At 29.7% G+C, this 23,779-nt stretch overlaps 1 protein-coding gene across 1 annotated transcript; it reads left to right on the top strand.

The window, feature by feature from the left end:
- Positions 1 to 320: 320 nt before the first annotated feature.
- Positions 321 to 21,728, top strand: LOC137572820 (synaptotagmin 1-like). The gene is given in 12 exon segments (XM_068284663.1): positions 321 to 372; positions 1,435 to 1,666; positions 8,799 to 9,075; positions 9,145 to 9,162; positions 9,165 to 9,400; positions 9,458 to 9,553; positions 10,539 to 10,733; positions 10,847 to 11,023; positions 16,521 to 16,635; positions 18,034 to 18,167; positions 20,694 to 20,946; positions 21,663 to 21,728. Coding segments are annotated over 9 exon segments (1,422 nt in total). The 5' UTR covers positions 321 to 372; positions 1,435 to 1,666; positions 8,799 to 8,831; the 3' UTR covers positions 20,901 to 20,946; positions 21,663 to 21,728.
- The last annotated feature ends 2,051 nt before the right edge of the window (positions 21,729 to 23,779 follow it).

Raw genomic sequence — 23,779 nt, 5'->3', positions numbered from 1 at the left:
TCATTCAATAAATGTCTTCTTAATTGCACAGACTGAAGGATAAAGGACATTCACAAATTAAGCTAGCCCAGTTGACCAAAACAAAGTCTCCAAAAATTCAAATTCAAACTCTCCCCAGTGCAAAGTAAAGGCAAAAAGCTCTCAATTTGAATCCACAACCCCCGCCCAAAGCCATTCGGAATGACAAAATCGATGCCCACTCACTCACACAGACACAGAGTCATACGTAGAATAACCGTTTCGCTCTCTTTGGTCATGTTTTTTTGTTAAGTGTATATAGGCAAAGCTTTTTCCTCGCTGTTTCTTGGATTGTATAGGCCAAAACGCGAATGAACATCGACCGTGGAAGTTGACTGTGTGAGCTGACAGAAAGTACGTATCGGAAAAAAAATTGCCTAGGCCATAAAGTCCCAAAAAAAAATTATGAATAAAATCCAAGAAGACAGGCTTTCGCAATAGAAAAAAAATTAAAAATAAAAGCAGAGCTTAAGTTATTAAAATTAAAATGTTCTCTAAGAAATCGTTGAAAACAACAACATAAGAATTGCAAAATAAAAAAAGTCTAGAAATTCTTCAAGTAATTTTGGTTGTATTATGATTATATAAAGCAATGTCTAGAAAAGAGAAAGCGTGAAAATTGTGAACCGGATCATGTACATCTTTATAGGTGTCCATGTTAGTGTGTATGTGTTCAAGCATTTTTTGTGTTTTTTAATGAAATTATAAAATTTATCAATTCAAAATTTTGCTGGTTAAAAGAAAATCTGAAACAAAATGAAAGTGAAAATGTGAGCCATGTGAGCAGAGGCAACATTAAATGAATATTGATTTTTCCCATTCAAAACCGAAAAAGCTCTCAAACCCATCAAATAGAAATGCAAACAAATTTATATTCGATAGAAAATTATAAATGCAAAAAAATTAGTGAAAATGTGAAAAATAAATCAATTAAATAATATCAACAAATGAAGTTCAAAACGGAAGATACAAATTTTTGCAACAAAGTCACTGAAATAAGTCAAGTCATTTTTCAATTGACATGTGTGTGTGTGTGTGTGTGCGTGAGAGAGTAAAAGCTTTCGCAAGAAAATGTCTCTAAGAAAATCTCTATCCTGAATTTGCTTTCGCCGAATGTCGTTCCTATAGTTTTTTTTTTTTCTTTTACCCAAGGAAAAGCGAAAATTCCACGCACACTCTGACAAAATACACATGGTCACACACAGAGAGAGTTCTCTATCAATATTTACGCATACAATTACATGTGCCCCACTCTTTCTCTCTCTCTCTCTCTCTCTCTCATTCATTGTTTGTCATGCATTTGTTTGTCTTGTACATAAATTAAATAATTCAAATACTGCAAATCAAGCAGAACATCGTAAAAAGGTAAAGGCTTAACACTTGCAACCTCATAATCGTTCTGTTTCTCTCTGCCAGGCAGCGGTCACACACATTTTGCCTTTTTGCCTCAACTTGCCATTCGCCACGCTTCGTTAAACGCTGCTCAAATGTAAATGTAATGAAACAAATAACTTAATAATTAACTGCAAGCAGACGATAATAAAATAGCAAAAAGAAGTTAACTATAATTAACAAATAACAAAGCCATCATTTGCCGCAAGGTGTTAATAGGACTGGCCAACTCTTGTGCAGACTTATAGAGGAGAAGGTGAGTTTCAGATTCTATAGCATACTTATGTGAGTAGGTCAATTGGTCTATGAGTGTAACAATTTTAGCATACATCTATGGGATAGACAAAAAAACAAATCGATCTCCGTGGAAGTACTAAAAATTGTTTAGTAATTCTGTTTACCAAAATGAAATCGTGTCATTTTAAAAGTCTTCTTTTTTCTGCCTTAAGAGACCAAATTTCTTATTGATTTTTAAATAATCGGAGTAGGATCACAACAATTCAATTTTATTCTATTTCATCGATAAGCTAACAATATTACAAATGTATTAATACTTTATTTCAGTTCAGCATAATTGGAGTTAAGGATCATTAATTGATTATTTGATAGATTATTTGATGTATTTCCCAACTGAATATCGAACCCACAAAGGTCATTAGAGTCAAAATATACCAAAGCTAAAATAGTTTAAAAATTAATTTATTTCTTTATTAGTACTAATGTTTTTAGTGAGATTTCAAGTCATAATAACGTCTCTCCTTTTTTTCAATAATTTAAAACAATTTCAACCCCTTTCAATTTCCTTTTTTTAATGATTTGCTTCTTATTATAGTTGTATAAACCTCATCAGTCAATAAAACAGTTCCTCAAATAAAGTTTTTACTTTATCACAACTGGGTTTTAATTTTTTTTTCGCACTTCCTTTATTGCTTCTCCTGCCCGTCTAAACTCAATTAGACAAACAATTTTTCCATACTCTTGTTCATCTTAATTAACTCAGACAGGGCAAATAAAATGGGCTTGAACCAAAAGTAAGAGATGTGAAAAGCCCACATAATTGGCTATAATCAAGTTGGCAAATATAGAAAAATACAGACACGCACACTCACAAGCACAGCAAAGCGATATAAAGAGTAAGAAAGTGGGCGTTCTTTTGACCCTTTCAGAGATAGGATAATGTGTTTTCTTTCGTTTTGCGGTTTCATATGAAATTGTTCAATGAAAGTGAACAAAATTAAGAAATGATGTGGAAAATTGGTTTCATTTTCTTTTTTGTCCTGTAATCGTGTACCATTTGGCGTTTTCAAAACTTTAAGCTATCCCTCCTCAGCTATTAACTTGGTTATATGGTTTTGTCTAGCATACCATTTCCATTTTTTGTTTCTTTCTTCTTTTTTCTTGCCAATTTTTCTTTCTGTTGTTGCCTTCTCTGGGTTATGTGCGCAGTAAATGCTCTCTATCACTCTCTCCTCTCTGTCTCTCCATAACAAGAAAAAAAGTTTAACCGTTTCCTGCTCTCAGAAGCTTAACACAAATTAATTTAAGTGTGAGTGTATGAGTGCTTGGAGGAAGAGAGAGCTTAGTAGTATGATAGTGATGAAGGTTTCCGTTTCACATCCGTTCTCTCCTGCCCCATAGTCCATGTAGCACAAATTTCTGCGTACGTTCTATTTAATGCCATTTTCGGGCTTCTAATTTGTTTTGACACTTTGATTGTCAGTTCTTGACATTTGAATTCTCTCTTTTATTATTTATTCATTCGATATCTGAATATTATCTTATCTTCTAATGAAAATTTGTTTCCCTTACCCATCCTCACCAACAACGAGGACTAGAAATCAAGAATTTAACTAAACTACCCACACCACCAATCATAACTTGGTTTATTTTTGTCATCATAGTCCCAGCAAAGGTCAAAACTAAAAATAGAACAAAAGCGAACATTTTTCTCGTCAATTGGGAATGCGATATGAAAAGAGTGCATTTAGTGTCCTTTATGGCTTCAAATGCAAATAAAATATGAATCTGATAGATTGGTTTTCGCAAACAATTCATCAATCACTTTAGAGTGCTTTGTTTAAACCTATCTTAATACCTAAATTCATTAATTTTCTTGATTTCATATGAAATTTATAGACTGTAGTTTTAACCCAAATAGAACTGGATTTCCAGTTTTTCTGGCTCGTTCTTGTGTCTAATTGTAAGTTATTTTTAAGCAAATCAAATGTCCATTGTTTTGCTAGAAAATATTTTTTTACTTTCTGCTAAGGTTTCTAATTCTTTTACCATCGATTTCTAGTGTCTGTGCATGTGCTAATACAGAAAATACAGGACAAATTTAATAACTTTCAGACCAATTTCATATCGATTGTTGTATCTCTCGCGTTCATTTTATAATCTGCTGATAATTCTTATAATTAAACAGCAAAATAAAATTTATCAATTAATGGCGAATATTGTTAGAAATAGCAATAGAAGGATAAATATTTCGAGATAAATCTAAAAATTGTCAATAACTTTTCAATCCACTGACTAAATATGTATTTGAATCTTTTATTAACTTATTAAACTCTTATTAAACTAAACAATGATCACATATGAAATAAATACTGCCCGATTCGCTGAGCCGATTACCTTAACTAATTAATGTTTTAACGGACTTAAACGAAAGTGCAAAACAGAGGGATATAATATTTTATATATATATAGTTTTTCAAATCCAACTGCTTGTTCCATTTTTCCAAAACAACTTATCAAACCACTTTCCTACTCTGTCTCACATATTTCATTTATTTCATATTTCATTTCATATTACTATAGACAGACATACATTCACGGCTAAATATGCTCGGCTTCGGAACACGAAATTTGTTTAATAAAAATGATTGAATGACTTGAAACTTTTCTAAAAAGATAATATTTTTTTTTTATATTAACATTATAACAATGATTAGCAATTGAATTTTCCCATGAAGAAGAATTCCTAGTTGAGCGTAAATATGTACATATATAATTATATGGCTTTGATCACTTTGAGTTCATATTAAAAAAATATTTTCTTTTTTACACCATTTCCATTTCTTTTTCCCTCTCTGTGTCACTTACACACACAGATACAACAGCTGTTCAGGCTCTAAAACACGTTGTAAACATTTGCCAATTCACGAATGTTCTCTGAACCTGGCCAAAAAAAAACTGCGTAGTTTAGTTTTGCCCCAGACAAAAAGGCACCACACGAAAAAAATAAGAATGAACATCAAACAAGAGAAAAACGAGTGGAATAAAAGTACTATAGGAAACAGCTAAACTGGCAAAATGACAAAAAGAAAATAAAAATGTACAAGAAGAACCATAAATTAGATGCATTTATATTATATTTGTAGTTTCGTACGTACTCTTTATATCCAAAATCAACTGAAGACGAAGCACGCACTTACGATTTTATATTAAATCAATTCTGCAAATCTTTCAGTAGTTGTCCTTTGCCAAGTAGATTAAATGAAGTGTTAGTAAACGTTAGCCTAATTCTGTTGCAGACATTTTAATAGTGAACTCTGTCGATACATTTACTATTTGAAGGGTATTTAGTGGTCGATATCCTACAATAAGATAAAATTGCGTACTTTGTCAGTTGTATAGGAAAAAATTTAGCCTCGTGTATGAAATATTTGATGACATTTCTGTGAGTCTTTTCAGCTATGAGTATGAAGTCATAAATAACTTTTGTTTGCTCTTGGCAGTTTTCTTAAATGAACTATTTATTGATTTTAAGTAGTCAAAAACTAACTTGGAACGAAGAATCTTTAAAATGTTATGCAAATTTTTTCTACAATTTCATCTTTTATCCTTTGACTAAGTAAACAAGGCATTTACATACATATATTTCAATTCTCATTTTTTTTTTTCCGCCAGGCATTTACTTTTAAGGACCTATCCCAGTCTTCTAAACACTCTCTTTCTTTCTCTCTCAGTCTCGTCCTCATCGCCTGGGTCTAGAATGTCCTTTGACGTCATTTGCTTAGCAAACAACATAAACATTAACCGCAGCAACAGCAGTTCAAGCTCTGTTCAAAGTAATTTGTAGTCAGTTTGCAGCTAAATGGCGCATACGACATGTTGGCTCTTGCTTTGGCTTTTTTTCATTTGTTGTTGTTTTTATTCTGCATTATTCATTTTGAACAAACGAGTAAGCTAACCCACAAAATTCGTAAAATATTTATTGGTGAGATATATAAAAGCACAAAGTTTCCAAAGTTTCTTTTATCTCAAATATTTTTCAAATTTACAAAAAAAGCAATTTTTTATTTTTATATGTTTGACTTATTTTTTAACGTTTGACCTATTCGAAATACGAATTCATATTTCAGAATCAATTCATACGTTTATTTGTCTAAATATTTGCAAATTTTATTTGCTTTTGATTCAACGATTAGTTAAACAATTGTGGAAAACCTTTTACTACAGGGCCATTTATTATTTCAAAAAAGTGTCAAAGAAATCAATTATTGTCTTGGAACAATGTCTCACCTTTTATGTTTTTGTTTTGTTTTATTTATGCCCTTTAAACATATTTATTATGCATGGGCATCCTAAAAGGTTTTAGAAAGAACATGAAAATTGAAAAGAATATGTGTGTCCATTTCTCACCTTCAACAAACAAAGGGGAAAGTTCAATACCCTTTTTGTCCAACAGAAAATGCTTCAAATTCGGAGGTTATATTTATAAGAAAGGAATACAAACCTAACCCAACTCAAGGAAATGAAATGAATTAGGATACAAATTATGATGAGGCTTCAATCTATTTCAATTATAAACTTTGAAATAATTTTTAAGAAAATTATGATGTAAATAAAGTTTCTTTTAAACTTAGTTTAACATCATTCCGAATAATAATTTTAAATTTATTTACTAAATAAAAAGGACACTACCTTTATCTATCGAGGTATGAGCTATGACAACGGTTTACTTCTTATACCTTCTCCTTTGTGGCATACAAAATGTCATTCATCTTTTAGAAAGCCGCAATTTCAGACACGTTAACCATAAAGACGGCTTAGAGATACTCACTTATATATGTATATGAATACTTATACATTATACAAAGTTGATGAAAAAATATGAAGAAAATAAAAAAGAGATCAACGACATTTCATCACAGGGCACTTTCTGGGGTCAAGTCCTGTCAGACAATCATTCGAAAAGCGATTGCAGGCAAACCCAACTCAAGACGTAAAATTCCATTTAATTCATTCATAATTAATCTACGGACTAAAAGGGAAGCAATGAAATTGTTTAAAGAAAATGGAACAGCGGGATTAATAAAAAGCATATGGCAAAAGGATAAACAACAAAGAAATAAAATGGTGTTAATATTAATGAATTAAATTAGAAACGAAACGAAAAGAAAAGAAACGAGAAGACAGTGAAAGAGAAATTTGTGTGAGTGGGATGAAAAGATGAGGGAAAGTGCGTGCCCTTGGCACTTTGATACGGCACGCATACACTTACATATACATACAAATAAGAGTATTTATATATATATTTCAGTTGTTGTTTAACAAAGCGCCGTCAGCGCATTTGTAGTGCTTCAAGGATACGAACCGAATGAGAGAAAAGTTCCTCTTGTTGTCCTTTGTCTTTTAATGACTTATGTGGGTTCTCTTGGCTGAATTGTTTGTGGTGAACTGCTATTTTTAAATGCAAATAAAAACGAGTTTTTGCCTCCAGATATTTAAGAAAGTTGGGCTATTTATTTTAAATGCTAAAAATACACAAGAATTTAAATCAAAGAAGAAAATGGATTTATTTTTATTATCATTTATAAGATAGTCAGTTTCATATTCACTAGTTTCATTAGTCAGATTGATAAGGCAAAATATATTTCGATTTAAGATTATTTATATTTTTTATATTAGTTAGTTGCAGTTTTATTGTTTGACTCACATCGTTGAATGGGTAGAAAAACTAGAAAAAATTTTAGAAACACCTTTTTTTCTTTTTATGACTTAAATGAGACCCTCTTTTTATTGCGTAAATAGACTTTAAAATAATTTTATTGCTTTTCTTCTCCATTTTTAAATATCCAATTGAATACTTGGTTTATGGCATGATTAAGATTTCAAAACAGAACGGAATTGCTATGAAATATTGATACCCACACCTGTTAATCGAACAGAACACAAAGAAACACAAGATGGTTCTATTTTTAATCGAATTGCCACTTAAAAGCAAAATATTATAGTCAATGAAATTTTGAACCTACGCCCAGAAGAAATGTTTCCAGTTCATACATATGTCTTAAGGACCTATTTGTTTATTAAATTAATGGGGCAAAGTTTAAGGCTAAATAAAGATACAATAATACAGTCATAACATCTACTAGCATAAAAATAACATAAATCTGAAAAAAAAAACAACTTTAATGGGTTATTCCTATCGAAAGTTTTAGTCTTAGATTACTCTTCTTTCTCCTGAGGTGAATAGAATAGAAAAGCTATTTTAATATATAATATATTCTATATACAAATTTGTTATACACACAGAATTTTTTCCCTTCTCATGTCTCGCGGCCTATGGCTTTACGCCCTCGTGACATCCCTATTATTATGTTTGTTATGTATTGTCATTTAACAAAGCGGAAATTTTTTTATTTACGTTTTAATTTGTATTAAGATTGCCGCAATTTTTATTAAGATTGTCGTCTTGATATTTCGAATTCATTTGTATATTTCTCATTCAGTAATCTCTGATCAAAGCTATCAAAAATTTTGGCTCTCTCACTGACCCTTATAATCAATCCAAACCACACACACACATACACACACGATTCTAGCTGATGCCGTGATAGTACCAAAATGTCTATGCAAATTTAAAAATATTTTTAAACTAGAGACAGCAAAGCGTTCAATGCGCTCACTTGCTTTTAATTCTTTCGGTTTGATTTGTGGAGTGTTAAATAACTCAGATTCATTTGTAAAGATCACAAGCAAATTGCCATTTTTTAATTGTTTTGACCAGGCATTATGCCATTACCGTGTTGATAGTTGTCGTCATTAGCGGTTTGTATACGTCTTTATAATTTGTAACCCAATAAGCGTTTCTAAGTTTTTAATAATGTGATTAAGTTGATGTCTAAATGAAAAGTAGTGAATAACTTCAAGTGACTTCGATTTGTGCAAATATATGAACGGAAAGATTCTATTTGACTATTCCATACTCAGCTCTTATTTATAGGTTATTCTTATAACTATATCACGTACAAGAGTCAGTTGGGACCCCTGTTTTATCTTACAATTTACTAGAAATTGTATTCAATGAAAATAGACCAAAAGATAGTTTTCTAACTTGTGATCGATTGATTCATTAATTTTTCTTTCTTTATTTACAGTAAGCCCCCACACACACACAAAAAGCAGCAAAAATGCCGCCAAATGCAAATTCCGAACCGGAAACCAAATCAGAGCCTGAGCCGGCGTCTGTTGGTCCTGAATCCACATCTGGACTGGAATCTGGGGATCAAAAATCGCCCGAATCCGCACATCATTCGATTTTTCGTGAGAAAGATGTAGAAGACACAGCCGCTGAGGCAGCTGCCGCTGCAGCGGAAAGTCAAAGAATCGCACAGGTGGACACAACAACAAAAGGTCCAACTACAGAGGCACCGGGTGAGTACAATGGGCTAGAAAGGAAAACAAAAAACAAAACTCAAACTCTATTATTTCGTTAATGTTTAGAAACCACCACATCCGTACCGATATTCAAAAAGTCGAGCATGCCGGCGAAGTGGTCACTGAAATAATATCCGAACGTACCGGCCTTCCCACTTGGGGCGTTGTGGCCATTATAATACTCGTATTCCTTGTTGTGTTTGGTATTATCTTCTTTTGTGTTCGGCGATTCTTAAAGAAACGAAGAACCAAAGATGGTAAGGGTAAGAAGGGTGTCGATATGAAATCGGTACAATTATTAGGATCAGCGTATAAAGAGAAAGTAAGTATCAAGACTGATATCAAATCTTAGTAGTTATTGGGTTCTGGTATGTCATAGGTTCAGCCTGATATGGAGGAACTTACCGAAAATGCCGAAGAGGGCGACGAAGAGGATAAGCAAAGTGAACAAAAATTAGGTCGCCTCAATTTTAAGGTATGCTTTACAATATTCCAATGTACTTACTACCCAAACCCCCTAACTCTACCCCTCCCAAAGACTATTAACCAAATACAATAAAACAAAAACCAATAACCAATGCAAAACTTAGATCACTCGCAAAATAATCCAAAATAAGTGTGCACAAATCAAACGGATTACACAGAAACAAACAATGATACAAAGGGCAAGACTTTAACTTGAACTTAGTTTAACTCTCATTCAGTTAATCTGTTTTCATAACATTCTTTCTTACCTCACCTTACACACAATTGTCAGATATGGCTGGATTCGATTTTAGATTTTAGACCTCAAAATTTCACTAATGTTTACACTGGGTTAAAATATAATGCTTCGATTTCTCTATGCCAGTGGAAAGTTTTCCCAATTATATATGACATTTCTAATTAAATAAGTAACTGTTATCGAGACTCAAGTACATAAATCGTTTTTTAAAACTTATTCCTCGCAACACTCAATATATGAAAACCAAAATTAAAAAGAATTAAGTCCTTAAATTACACTCGTCTTTGCTGAATTTCGAAGTGATATTGATTACTTGCAATATTTTTATTAAAAAGTCTTAGATTTTTTGACTAATTGGAATAATGAAATTCTAATAATTACACTTTTCACTTAATATGTGAATTCAAAAAAGAAATTCAAAATAAAATGTTAGTTTCTCAAATATTTATTTTGTGTATACTCCTCCGATCTGCAAAGAGTTAAATTCAGGCATAAAGTAAAGCTGTAAACTTAGTGTAAACAAAGATAACAATTAGATAACCACCAAAAACAAACAAAGTAAATTCAAATAGTAAAACAAAACCACAAAGCACTTCAGCATAAACTTTTTAATATGTACAATTTAACTAACACAAATTTGACTTTAACTAATATATATATAAATTTATATACTTCCATGGTTCCGGCTGTCTTCTTTTTTCTCGTCTTTTTGGATTTTTCAATTCTTTGCTTACAGCTTGAATATGACTTCAACTCGAATAGTTTGGCTGTCACGGTTATACAGGCCGAAGAACTGCCCGCCCTAGATATGGGCGGTACATCTGATCCCTATGTCAAGGTTTATCTGCTGCCCGATAAGAAAAAGAAATTTGAGACTAAAGTACATCGCAAAACCCTCAGTCCGGTCTTCAATGAGACATTCACCTTTAAGGTTAGTCTGAATAAACATTTGTACATATGTATACATCCCCTATATTATGAAGAAATAAGGGTCTTTATTTCAATATTACCGATTGAATCTTTTTCATATATTCAAATGATTAGAGTTTGCCCTACGCCGATGCCATGAACAAGACACTCGTATTTGCCATATTTGACTTTGATCGATTCTCCAAACACGATCAAATTGGCGAGGTGAAGGTGCCCCTATGCACCATTGATTTGGCCCAGACGATTGAGGAATGGCGCGATTTGGTCAGCGTTGAAGGTGAAGGTGGTCAGGTATGTAGCCAACAAAAACGCCAAAACCTAATAACAACAAGAAAAAAAAACAGAAACAATGAAGCCAAAGTTCGGTTTTTAAATAGGGTCTTAAGTTTAAGATATTTTCAGTCTATCTATCTATCTCACTATCTCTCTCTTCTCTCTATCTACCTATTTAACTCTCTAACTTAATTTAAATGTTTTTCTAAGTGTTAAAAATAAAAAAAAAAAATAAGACAATCAAAACAAAACAAATTAATATTTTAAACAATCTTTTTGTTTTGTTTTTCTTTATAATTTAAACCTGTGATATTTGTGTTTTGTGTGTGTATTTGCAATTTCCATATTGTGACCAACAACAAAAAAAAAAAAACAAAACAAATATAAAGTAAATATTTAAAAAGAAAAACCACAAGCGAAAAAACCAACAAAGAATAGCTGAACTTTTTGTTTGATACTTAAGTCATAAGTCTTCTCCCTTCCCTTCTCTGACCCAACGACAAAACAGTTAACAACGTACACAAAAATAAACAAAACAAGAAATAAAATATTTAATACCAATCGAAAGAAAGTTTCTTACAACTTTTTGCCCCTCACACCCAGTTCAAAATGCAAATATATTTATATATAATTGAAGCCTAAATACAAAAAAAAAAAAAGAAGAATAAGAATTTAAAAAATAAACATCTACTTGTACCTATTATTTTTGTCACACAACATTTTACATTCACATTAACGTCAGAGCTCTACATAAAACATAAATTTTGATCGATAAATCGAAAGAATTCGAAATAGGATAATTGAACATCTTCTAGAGCAATTGAAAAGTCACATAATTGAAAAGCTCAAAGCTGTAGCTCATTGAATACCTCATTAAGTATCTCATGAATGCCAAAAATGTATTTACATAAAAAATTCAAATAAATGCCAGCAATTGATCTTTTTTTGCACTAGGAATTTAAATTTAATATTATGGAGAGCTCTAAGTTAAAAAATAACCAACATAAACAACAACACAACAACAAAAATATAGCAACATATTCAAACAATATAAAACTCTAAAACTTTCTCTTTCTTCAATTCCCTTTCCAACCCAACAAACAAACAAAAAACAAAACAAATAACAAATTGTTTTTCTTGTTTTCTTGAACTTTTGTAGAAGGTAAATACAAAAACAAACCAAACAAAAAGAATTACAAAAAAATACCTAACAAAAAAAAAGAAAGCCACACTTTTCCTTTTGCATCAACTAACTCTCTTTTGAACCAATATTAAGTATAGTTATATATATATATGTATATATCTACTACTAATTTTTGTTGCCTTGATCCCACACCAGACACACTATAAACTAGTTCCTGAGCGATTTTTGTCTCTACCTTCTCCTATTGTTTATAAATCTCTCTCTCTCTCTCTTTCTGTCTCTGTATATTCTCTCTATATATATATATATATATATAACAATATATTTCGCTATTTCTGAACTGAACTGTTATGTCTGCATTCTTTTCTCGCATCATTAATATTGTAGATGAATTTGTTCTCTTCAGTTTTGAAAAATGTCTTGATAACTTTTTGTTTCATATAATAAGAAAATCCACACTGCAATATTGATTTGTTGAGAAAATTTTGTGACATAAGAAATTTTAATGGGAAAACCTAAAATCAGCATGGCCAAAAGTAATCAATTCGAAATCTCTAATTTAAACCATGCCGATTGATAATTGATATCACAAAGTTCTTTAATTTTGACACAAAAATTTTTCACTCAACCTTAACCTAATACTCAACATACACCAGCACCAAGAAAAACCCAAACAATCTGAAAATTCTATAAACCACAAAGAATATCGAAAAGTATCCAACAATATTTATGTATTCCCGAAATTCTATTCGATGCTTTGTCACTTGAATTGCTGATGTTATAGATAGATAGATGAACACGATGATGAATTTCGTTCAACTAAAAAAACTTTAAAAACCAAAATCATATATATGTATGTATGTATGTATGTATCTATCCTATCAGCAATTCCATAAAAAAAAACAAAATTTTTAAAGTCCTTAACACAAAATCAAAAATACACCAATTAATTGCACTTTAATTTTACACATAAAAAGTAGTTAAAAGTTTAACTTTTTCACTCTACACAAAAAAAAAACAAATTAAAAACAAAATATTTGCATTAAATACAAATTTCAATTTCAATTGGTCAACACATACACACACACACACAGAAACTTATACACACAAACACACAGAACAAAAAAATGTTAAGCCAAATTTTTCCTTTGTCGCCTGTGAATGCCATGAAAAGCCAAAAACTTTTTCTTACTTTTCCTTCCCAAATAGATTAGTAACAAAAAAAGAAAAGCAAAAGAAAAGCCGTTAGCATGATTTCCTTTTCAAAATTTTCTCTTTGCTTATATCAAACTTAATATATACTTTACTTACTTACATATACCAAATATAAAATATACATATATATATCAATTTTTATATAACAAAACACTAAGTATTAGTCCAACACACTTTCTTTCACACAGACACACCCACTATCACACACAAGAATCCAATAAAACAAAAATAAAAAACAAAAACAACACAAAAATTATTAATTCTATAAATTTTCTGAAACAAAACCACTTTTCAAAAATGTTTTAATATGGCTCTACATTTTTCTCTTTATTAAATTTTTTTTGAACGTATTGCTAAAAAAAAAAAAAAAACCTACAAAAATTTTCAATAAAATTCACAAAAATCATCTGAAATTTTCTCTCTGGAAAATCAACTATACATCATGTAAGTATATCAAACCAAACTCTGCAAAGAAAATAAAAAAGCAATCATTATTCTTGTTATTTGCTTTGGTTGTTGTCGTCGTCTATCGTCGTCGTCGTCATGATGTTTGTTGTGTTTGTTGTGTTTTACTATTGATACTAATCGGTTGAAAACTATATATTATATATGCCATATTTAAAAAAAAAAAAAAAAAAAATACCAGTACCAAAAATCTGCTGCTTTTTTATTATTACAAAAGTTTTGTTATCTGTGTTTAATCTAATATACGTTTTTTAAGTTTTCCGTAAGCTGTAATGTTTATGCAGAGCTTCGATCGATACATTAAAAAAAAAATTAAATCAATAACTAAAAAAAACGATTTAGAGTTTCGGCCATGTCGAACTTTGCATTGTTAAAGGTCAAGTCATAAGCCTTTATCTTCTCTCCTAAAAAAAAAAAAACACTTTCTTCTTAAACTAAAGCCAAAAGTATTCAACAATTTTAAAATTTTACTAAAATTATTCTTCTCAGTTGTCCGTTTCGATAAACTTTCCAAAAAACTTAAAAAAGTTAAAATATTTGTATACTTGACCCAAAATGAATGCAAGACGATACAGAAAAAAAAGATCAAAACACAATCAAAAATCTTTTTACTTTTTATTAAATTCTAATTATTTATATATTATTTAAATGTTTTATTTTTGTAAACATTTTCATTACATTAATTTTAAACATTCATATAACAATGAAAACATTTCACAGAAACAAATAGAACTTTGAAAAAAGAAAACCCAAAAACAAAAAACAAAACAAGTACAGAAAAAGAATATAAAATGAAATGGCGGTAAGTGAACCGATAAGAAATAAATTTGAAACTGAAAAACTAACTTCTCGCTCGCTCGCTCGCCTTAACTACTATCTATCTTTACTATCTCTCTCTCTCTCTCTAAATATCTTACTAATATATATATATTGTATATCTCTGTTTCTCTTTAAACACAATTTATCTATCTCTCTCTGTCTCTCTCTCGCTATATTTAGAATAGTTTTCGAATATGCCTATATACATATATATAAATTTGTTTTGGGTCAGTTTGGTTAGAAATTGGCAACGTTTATTGATATGAATGATAATTTGAAAACAAAAGCAAGCAAAGATAATTCTATATAAAGTTAAAGGCCAAACCCACCCAGAATTTTATGCAATATTAGAAAAAAAATAAATAAATATTAACAATTAAAACAAATCGCATTTTTAATATATACTTATATATATTTAGATATATGTATGTAAGTATATATTTACCTACATATGACAACTTTATGCTCTTTGTAATGCCTTTTCATGTACATACAACATAATTTTTCTTTGTATAAAAACTCAACTTTCTTCTCTCTCTCTCTCTCTATCTCTCTCTCTTTTCCATATGATTTGAACAAACATTTAATGATTTAATGAAAAGAAACAAAAATTGCTAACTAATGTTTTTTTTTTGCATTTTGTGCAGACAATTTTGAGCTGGGTGTTTTTTATACAAGATAATATAGAACTGTATTCCGAAACCAAGTCCTATCTAGGTCAATTTCTGAATGTGAGCTAAAGGGAAACCCCAATGAAAAACAAAACACAAAAACACACCTGAACAATATCAACGATACATATATGTGTAATATATGTCTCTATTATTTTTGAATTATTATAATTATTATTCTTTTTTTTTTTCGTATTATATATAAATCTTTTCTGTTCTAATTCTATATACTACCTACTTAAATATATACTTATATATATATACCTATATACTACACACAAAAAATCGAAGCTCTTGAGACGTGCAGTAAATGTGTTTCTTAATGTGTACTTATCTTATTTGTGGCGTTTACTTTTCCCCTTTTTTTTTGTTTCGCCCGATCCCTTAAATAACATTTACATATACATATACAATTATATGTATTATTTGTGTAAAATGTAATTCGAGTTGATTATGTTTTTAGTTCTTTGAAATATAAATGGCCGTTAATAAATGTCCCTAGTAATAAGTCTATAACTAAATTCCAATATTAAAGATTTTCGAGAAATCTTAGGAATCAAATATCAAATTCTAAAACCATTTTGATCCCAAGTTTCAATACGATCTTTAAATTGCTAACTATAGTTAACAACTCAGCATCAAATGCAAAGTTTATAGATAAAATGGGAAACCAGAATCACTCAGATAGAATGGATTTTGATTTTGAATTCACAAATTAAGGATGTGGATTGATAAAACTCATGGATAACTAACGATTACTCAAGTAGGGACTGGAGTTTGATGTAAGCGATTTCATCTGTAAGAAATTCAATAGAAAGATATACTCATAAGTATATCATGCTGGTTTCTTAATATTAAAATCCAAGTTTTTAAACGATTTAAGTAAAACACTTCCACTAGTCGAACCAAAATTTATGAGCGTTTTGAATTTGATTATGTAGAAAGGGATGGTCCTTAGTCATTTGTTAAAATATAAATATATCGAACAGTATAAATCTATATATATATATCGTAAATGTATTTAAATGTAACTTTTAGTCTATTAAATGTGATGTGTTATTATTAATGTTGTTGTGAAAAAAGCTTCTGCAAGTTAATTACTTTCAAATACTTAACTAATTCAACAAAATCTATGAAAATTGTTTCTCTTCCCTCTCTCTCTCTCTCTCTTTCGCCCGATTTTTCTATTCAAAAAATATAGGAAAAGCTTGGAGATATCTGCTTTTCATTGCGTTATGTACCAACCGCTGGCAAATTGACCGTTGTCATTTTGGAGGCCAAGAACTTGAAGAAAATGGACGTCGGTGGCTTGTCTGGTAATATGAAGTTATACGATCAATGGAAAAGGCAATGTCCAAACTTTAAAGCAAACTACAACAAGTTTTGGACAATGTTTTTTGTTGGTGTATTTACATTTAATTTTGAAATTTTTCATTTCAAATATTTTCCTTTTTGTGATTCCTTTTACTTTGGTTTAATATACATATATGATTTCTTTCCGATTCAATGCAAACGCCAAGGCAACGTTTGCAGCTAAGAATTTTGTTTACAATTTTTTTTGGTATCAACTTTTTGCTCTCAACTTCTCTTAGCGCCAACTTTTTTTAACTTACTTCGCGTACGCTAAAAATACAAAAACAAATAAAAATATTTAAAAAAAAAACAACCAAAATTCATGTATCTCGAATCTCTATAAAATGGATATATATCATTTGGCAACGTTTTCATCTCCAAAAGATTTTCGATTTTCAATATCTTCAGCACAGAAATTCAAAAATATTAAATATACATACTTTTTCTAGGCTCGCTTGCTTTTTTTCTTAATCTACTACTTAAGTACTTACGATTAGCTTCACTTTTGCATGTAAAATATAAAAATAAAGAACTCTTCTTCTTAACTTTAACACTCGACCTCATATCGAATTTGCTCGAAATAAAAAACTAAGCAACGTTGCCATTGAATATATCCTGGTGAGCCATATCCCGGTTTGCCATATCCTTTTTTATGCCCTAGCAAATTGACGTTTTCAAGGCAGCTAAATGATATAGTCAGAGACTGATCGTATACATATATACGTCGAGAATTGGACCATATAGTATAGAACTATTCAAAAACCGTTCTCAATCGGAGTTAATGACTTAAATTTTATCAATCGATTGTGAGATCAACTTTCTTGTAATTTTTACTAATTCTGGCTATATCATATAAAAGGCCTCTAATCAATTGGTTTGCCAGGGTATAAAAAAATCCTAAAAATATATTTATATATATATTTCAAAGTTCTTCTAGGCTTTTACAAACAAAAGAACATTTTCCAAATAAATCAAAAAAAAAAAAAAGAATACCAAATTTTTGTCGAACCTATCGGTTATATGAAATTTCTTATTAATATGAGATTTTTAGCAATTATAAATTAATTTATATTTTCTTGCAAAAATCAACTAAAGTGTGAAAAAGATAAATTTGTTTTATATTATCTAATTGTTGTTAACTTAATGACTAATCCAGTATACATACATATATATTGATTATGTTTATTTGTTCTGTTTTTAGTTGATGTGTGTGTAACAAGAAAAAAAATCTACAAAATCTTTAAATTATTATCTCTTATTTGAATTCGAGAAAAAAAAAAAACAAAACAAAACACAAAAAAAAACAATTCTTTCCGTTTTTCTTCTTTGTTTCTTTCAATGTTTCCTTCTACTTTTTATAGATCCATATGTGAAAATTGCAATCATGCAAAATGGCAAACGTTTGAAAAAGAAGAAGACAAGTATCAAAAAATGCACCCTCAACCCTTACTATAATGAGTCGTTCTCATTTGAAGTACCATTTGAACAAATACAAGTATGCGAGAATGTATTATACTATCCTATAAACAAAATACCAAATTCCAAATACCAAACAAAAAAAAATACCACTATACTCAAACAAAACAACTACTACAACTACTTAAACTAATACTAAGTACTACAACTACTTAAACAATACCCAAAAACTACTGTCTACCTACTGTACTTTAAAACAACTGTTAACCGATCTACGCTGTCCCACACTCCCCTCTGTCTCTTTTACTCTCTGTCTCTCTGCCTGACTATCTCTCTGTCTCTCTCTCTCTCTATATATCTGTCTATCTCATTCTATATATATCTGTCCCAAAACTATATTTCAGCCTCTTTAGAACTTCATTAAGACAAAAGACCTAAAGCCTATTTAAAAACTCCCCTGTTTAAAATACCAAAACGTATTCAATGTTTAAATGTTGTAATTTGAAAAACAAAACCGAAATAATTTTATAATGCTTTATCTTTTATTTGTTGTTAACCGATTTGTGTAAATATTTTACAATCTCAAAACAAAGAAATTCTATTTCAAGTTTTTCATTATTTCCACGCTTTCAGTTTTGAGTAGTTTGTTAACAAAATTTGTGATTTGTGTCAAGATTTTTTTGATTTTTGTTAAACAACGATTCTTTTTTAAGTATTCCACACATACAGCTCAAACGATTTCAAGAAAAAGAAAGAAAAAAACTGAAAAATTGATTTCAAATTCATTTGATCTGTGTGCTAAGAAATATTTTCATTTCCGATGGCCTCAATGTGTGTGCTTTAGCCTCAGCTAAATTTTCTGACTTTTAAGTATTTTAGTTAACAAAAAATTTTGTTTTTACGTCTTTTTTTTTTTGGTTATACGGAAAAGCTGGGCATGAAAAAGATTTAGAAACTCAATAAAAATGAAAGCAAAAATGCCAAGAAGAGCAAAATATTTAGTGTAATTGAATTGAAAACATGCACAAACAGCTGCCTAGTACACTCTACAAGAAGAAATAATACTAGAAACTACCACCACTTCCATGAACAACAAATTTGAATAACCAGAAAATACTCAAGCCATTCAAAAACAAACAAACAAAAAAAACTCTTCTTTATTAATTAGAAAAAGATTCAGAAAATACTTTGAAAAACTATAGAATAGCAGCTCAACAATTTGCCTTAATTGAAACGAAACCATCTGCTCTTTCTCTAAATGGGCTCTAAAAGGTATAATAAGCACCATTTTCTCACTCTCACACACTTAAATACAACATACACAAAAAGACCGTTGGGTACATTATTTTGACACTGTCTTCTGATTTGAATATCGAATACCAAATACCAATAATATACTACAAATAACAGAAATACACAGATAAAAGAAAAAAAACCCAAAAACAGAGAAGTATATAGCGTATCAAACATACATATATAAATGCCATTTTTTTCTCTATCTCTCTCTTTCTTTTAACATACAAAAACCCAAAAAAATAATAATAATAATAATAAAGAACTCTGGTTACGTGTGCTAGACCCGACCCATTAAATCAATGTTTAGGCCCATGAATCAAGATAACCCAAAAAGCAAAAGCAAAAATAAAGAATTCTGACCGACCAAAAAGTGAAACATTTACAAAACAAATGGGATTGAATATTATACATTTTCGTTTACACGTATTTAATGAACATTTTCTTTGTAATGAAATTATACAAAATTTCATACCAAGTACTCACTTTTTTTAAAGAAATATGTTCATTAGACCCACTCCAAGATCATATCCAATTCAATTCATTTGCTTTTCCTCACTGCTTAAAATTTTATAATAATTTCACTTATTTCACTTTTAATTGATATTTTTATTTCTATTGATTTGTTATTCTTATGCTTACCATACTTAGCTTTAGACATTTGCATGTTAACGCCAAAAAAATAAAAAATATATATATATATATGAATTATTAATTCCAAAAAATAAAATATACGAAAACTGTTTATCACCTGTCTTTATTAGTATTCTGAAGCTTTTGTAATGCTTACAAGCTTTTAGATAACTATGTATGTATATAATTAACATACGATACATATATATTTTTCAAAATTCTGAAAAATATTAGATCTTAACGATCAAATGAAACGCTCATGAGAAGCGAAAGTAGCTTGCACTATTAGCAAAAAATAAAAAATAAGCACTCCCCAAAAAAATATATTTATACAAATGCAGCTCCAACAAAAACAACAACTGTAGTTTCTGCCTGTTTAAACAAAATAAAAAATAAAAATATTAAAAAAAAAACAGTTACTCCCTACTTTTCTATACCCAAGTCCAAAAAAAAAACTCAAACTCAAATATAAACAGAACACGTTATAATACCAAAGAAAATATTAAGTATTCCATATACTTATCCACTTATCTATACTAAAAACAAAAAGTTCTTTTCCCCCCCTTCTCAACAACAGTCCCAACATATAATTAACTAACTATTCTTATACTAATCCATTATCTTCACTTGAAAAACATTTCACAATATTTCCGACAAAAAACAATCCACAAATCTATAGAAAATCTGTCTTGTCGTGACCGTTGTGGATTATGATCGTATTGGTACCTCGGAACCAATTGGTCGCTGTATACTTGGATGTATGGGCACTGGTACTGAGCTACGTCATTGGTCTGACATGTTGGCCTCGCCCCGTCGACCCATTGCCCAATGGCATACACTAAAGGATCCGGAGGAAACTGATGAGATATTGAAGAATATGAAGTAAAGGGCCAATAGCTCTATCACTACACATGGCTGATGACAAAATGCAGGTGAGTTCATCTAAACAATAGTTAATGCCATTCATTTTTAAGTATTTGAGTCTCTCGAGTTCACGAATCAATCTTAAATGTGAAAAGGTTAGGATCGAAACTTTCTTAAGCCATTTTAGCTATCCAAACTTTTCCATTCATTTTCATATGACAATATGGGAAAGCATATTCATTTTTCAACATCCTAGATGTACCTCTTCAAGTTCGTTCTTTTCTTTTTCGTTCTAATTAGTTTTGGGCATTGTTTTTCAGCTAAATAAGTTGGTAAAACACCTTACGAAAACATCTAAGAGGGGAATATGATATGGACGATATTATTATTGTGCTTTTAGGTTTATATATTCATCAAATTTCAATCGACAAGATGTCACTCGGATCAAACTAAAATTACTTTCTTGCATTTCAACACGATAAAAGGGTTCATAGTTAGTAAAGCTATAAAACTTCAATAGTGATTTGAGTCCTGTTCCATGACCTTTCTTAGGCGTCTTCTTTTGGAATCGGCAGTGATTTCAATTTTAAAAAGTTACCTGAAAACACAAAGTAGTATTTATAGAAGAAATATGTTAAGATGGGAAATAATCTACATCTACTTATGCAATCTTTAGTTACTATTGCCGATACTTTAAGTGTAAGAATCCTAAACGAATCTAAGGCATATTCTAACTTGCTACCAGTACCTGATAATTTGCATTTGCATTTCTTTACCCATTTAGACTTACAGCACATCTATCAAACATATGAATGGAAATGTAACCAAAGAACACTCAGAAGAAGCAAAATACCGTCAACACATAGAAAGAAATTAGATAATTCTCGTATGGCATTATCACGTCACTGTCGTCGTCATAGTCGTCTGATCCTTCTCATCCTGAACAACAACAACAACAACAACATACCAACAACAGCAACAATCAAGTAAAAAAAACGATATCGTAGTTAAAAGCAAATTGTTCATACCAAAAAATAATAACAACCACAACAAATGAAACACACAAATAGAAATTTAGAAATTTAAGTTATATATCTCATTGGTTGGAACAACAAACAAATTGTTCTTCACTTCAAAACAAAATATTATACTATATATATATATATACACACACACACCCACATCTATATAGAATGAATGACAAGGCTTCAGAACATTAATTCATTTTCAAGTCTTACAGAGGAAATTAAAAAAAAAAAAACAAAAAAAACTATACCTAAACAAAATAAAAACTTTGTTGTTGTCATTAAATTGAAAAGAAAAGAAAAAAATTTAAACAAAAATTGAAAAATTCTACGAGTATGTTAAATTTAATATAAAAACAAAGTAAAGAAGCAAAACCACACTATATAGTATACAAATACATATATACTCAATATATGAATAAACTGACAAAACAAAAGGTTTATCATTTTCCAAGACGTGAAAAAGAACGTTTTTGGGTTTTTTTAGAACCGAATTTCTTATTCTGTTTACCTGTTCTGTTTTTTTTACTTTGTGTTTTTGATTGAACTGTATACCCTTTCTTGCATCATTGCAGAAAGTGCAATCGATTTGTCGGTTTCGTCATGTCTGTCTGTAATTTTTTATAGAATTACCCCATATCGGGTCTATATTACATGAGGGATCTGTCTTATCCACTGAAACTTGAGCTGAAAATGGGAAATGACCAGTCGAATTCTAATAACAAATTCCATGAATTATGATTACCTCAAATAAGATATACGAAGGGTATACAAACTTCGGTGTTTCGAAGCTAACTTTGGTATGGTTTTTCAAAATGTTAAAACTGTTATGTAAATTATTTATTATTTATTGTAAGTAAAACAAATCGAACAAACATACATATATAGTGCATATATTATGAATTATTTATATACATATATATATAAATAAATAACTATAAATATATTATAAACTAGTAGAATGAAAAGCAAATAATAAAAGTGAAACTTTAATAAGTGATTTCGAAATCATATATCATAAAACAGAAATCCGATATCGAAACGTTTTGAATATCCAAATTTATTACTTTTGTTTCAAGTTTTTTTTTTATATTCTTTTTGTTTTTTAACTTAATTCAGGGTGGAGAGTTAATAATTTGGTCTTCTTTCACCCATCAGTTTAATAATGGGTCATTTTTTTATTAATTTTTTTAATAATAAATTTCAAGACATTTTCCAACTTCAAATCCAAATTTTTAATGGACCACCCAGTATTATATTTTTTTGTTGTCTCACTTATAACATAAAGACACTTCTCTAAAACTACCTAAATTAAATAATTATGGCAAAAGAAAGTTTATAACAAAAAAAAAAAAAAAAAGAAAAAAGAAATATTAAGAACAATAATAGTTATTACTATTTATATTATATATTCCAACATGAAACTATATAAATTTATATATACATATATATAATACTACTATTTATATATATTATATATGTGAATCAAGAATGCAAATTGAGTATCGGCCTGCCGATATTTCAAATATAATCTTGCAGTTAAATTAAATAATCTAAAAACTTTTCATTTCTCAAGTGAATTTGATAATTAATCTCCGTGTCTAAAACTTTTTCTTAAATTATTTTCATATTTTTCTAATCATATTTATCCATTTTAAGTCTGCCTAATGCGTTTAAATATAACTGCAATAAATATGTATTATTAATCAATTAGACGAAATATTTTTAATCTTTTCGTCAGATCTAAATAAGTTTTCAATGGTTCTGCAAGATTATATACGAAACTAACTCAAATTGTTTAATCCAAAGAGCCATAATTATTTGAATTGATTCCAATTAGATGTTTTTGTCCTGTAAAAAAAAACAAAACAAAAGC

Source organism: Drosophila tropicalis, unplaced genomic scaffold (genome assembly GCF_018151085.1).
Source record: "Drosophila tropicalis isolate 14030-0801.00 unplaced genomic scaffold, ASM1815108v1 contig_393, whole genome shotgun sequence".
Classification (NCBI taxonomy): domain Eukaryota; kingdom Metazoa; phylum Arthropoda; class Insecta; order Diptera; family Drosophilidae; genus Drosophila; species Drosophila tropicalis.
This window is presented reverse-complemented; position numbering and strand designations above follow the sequence as displayed.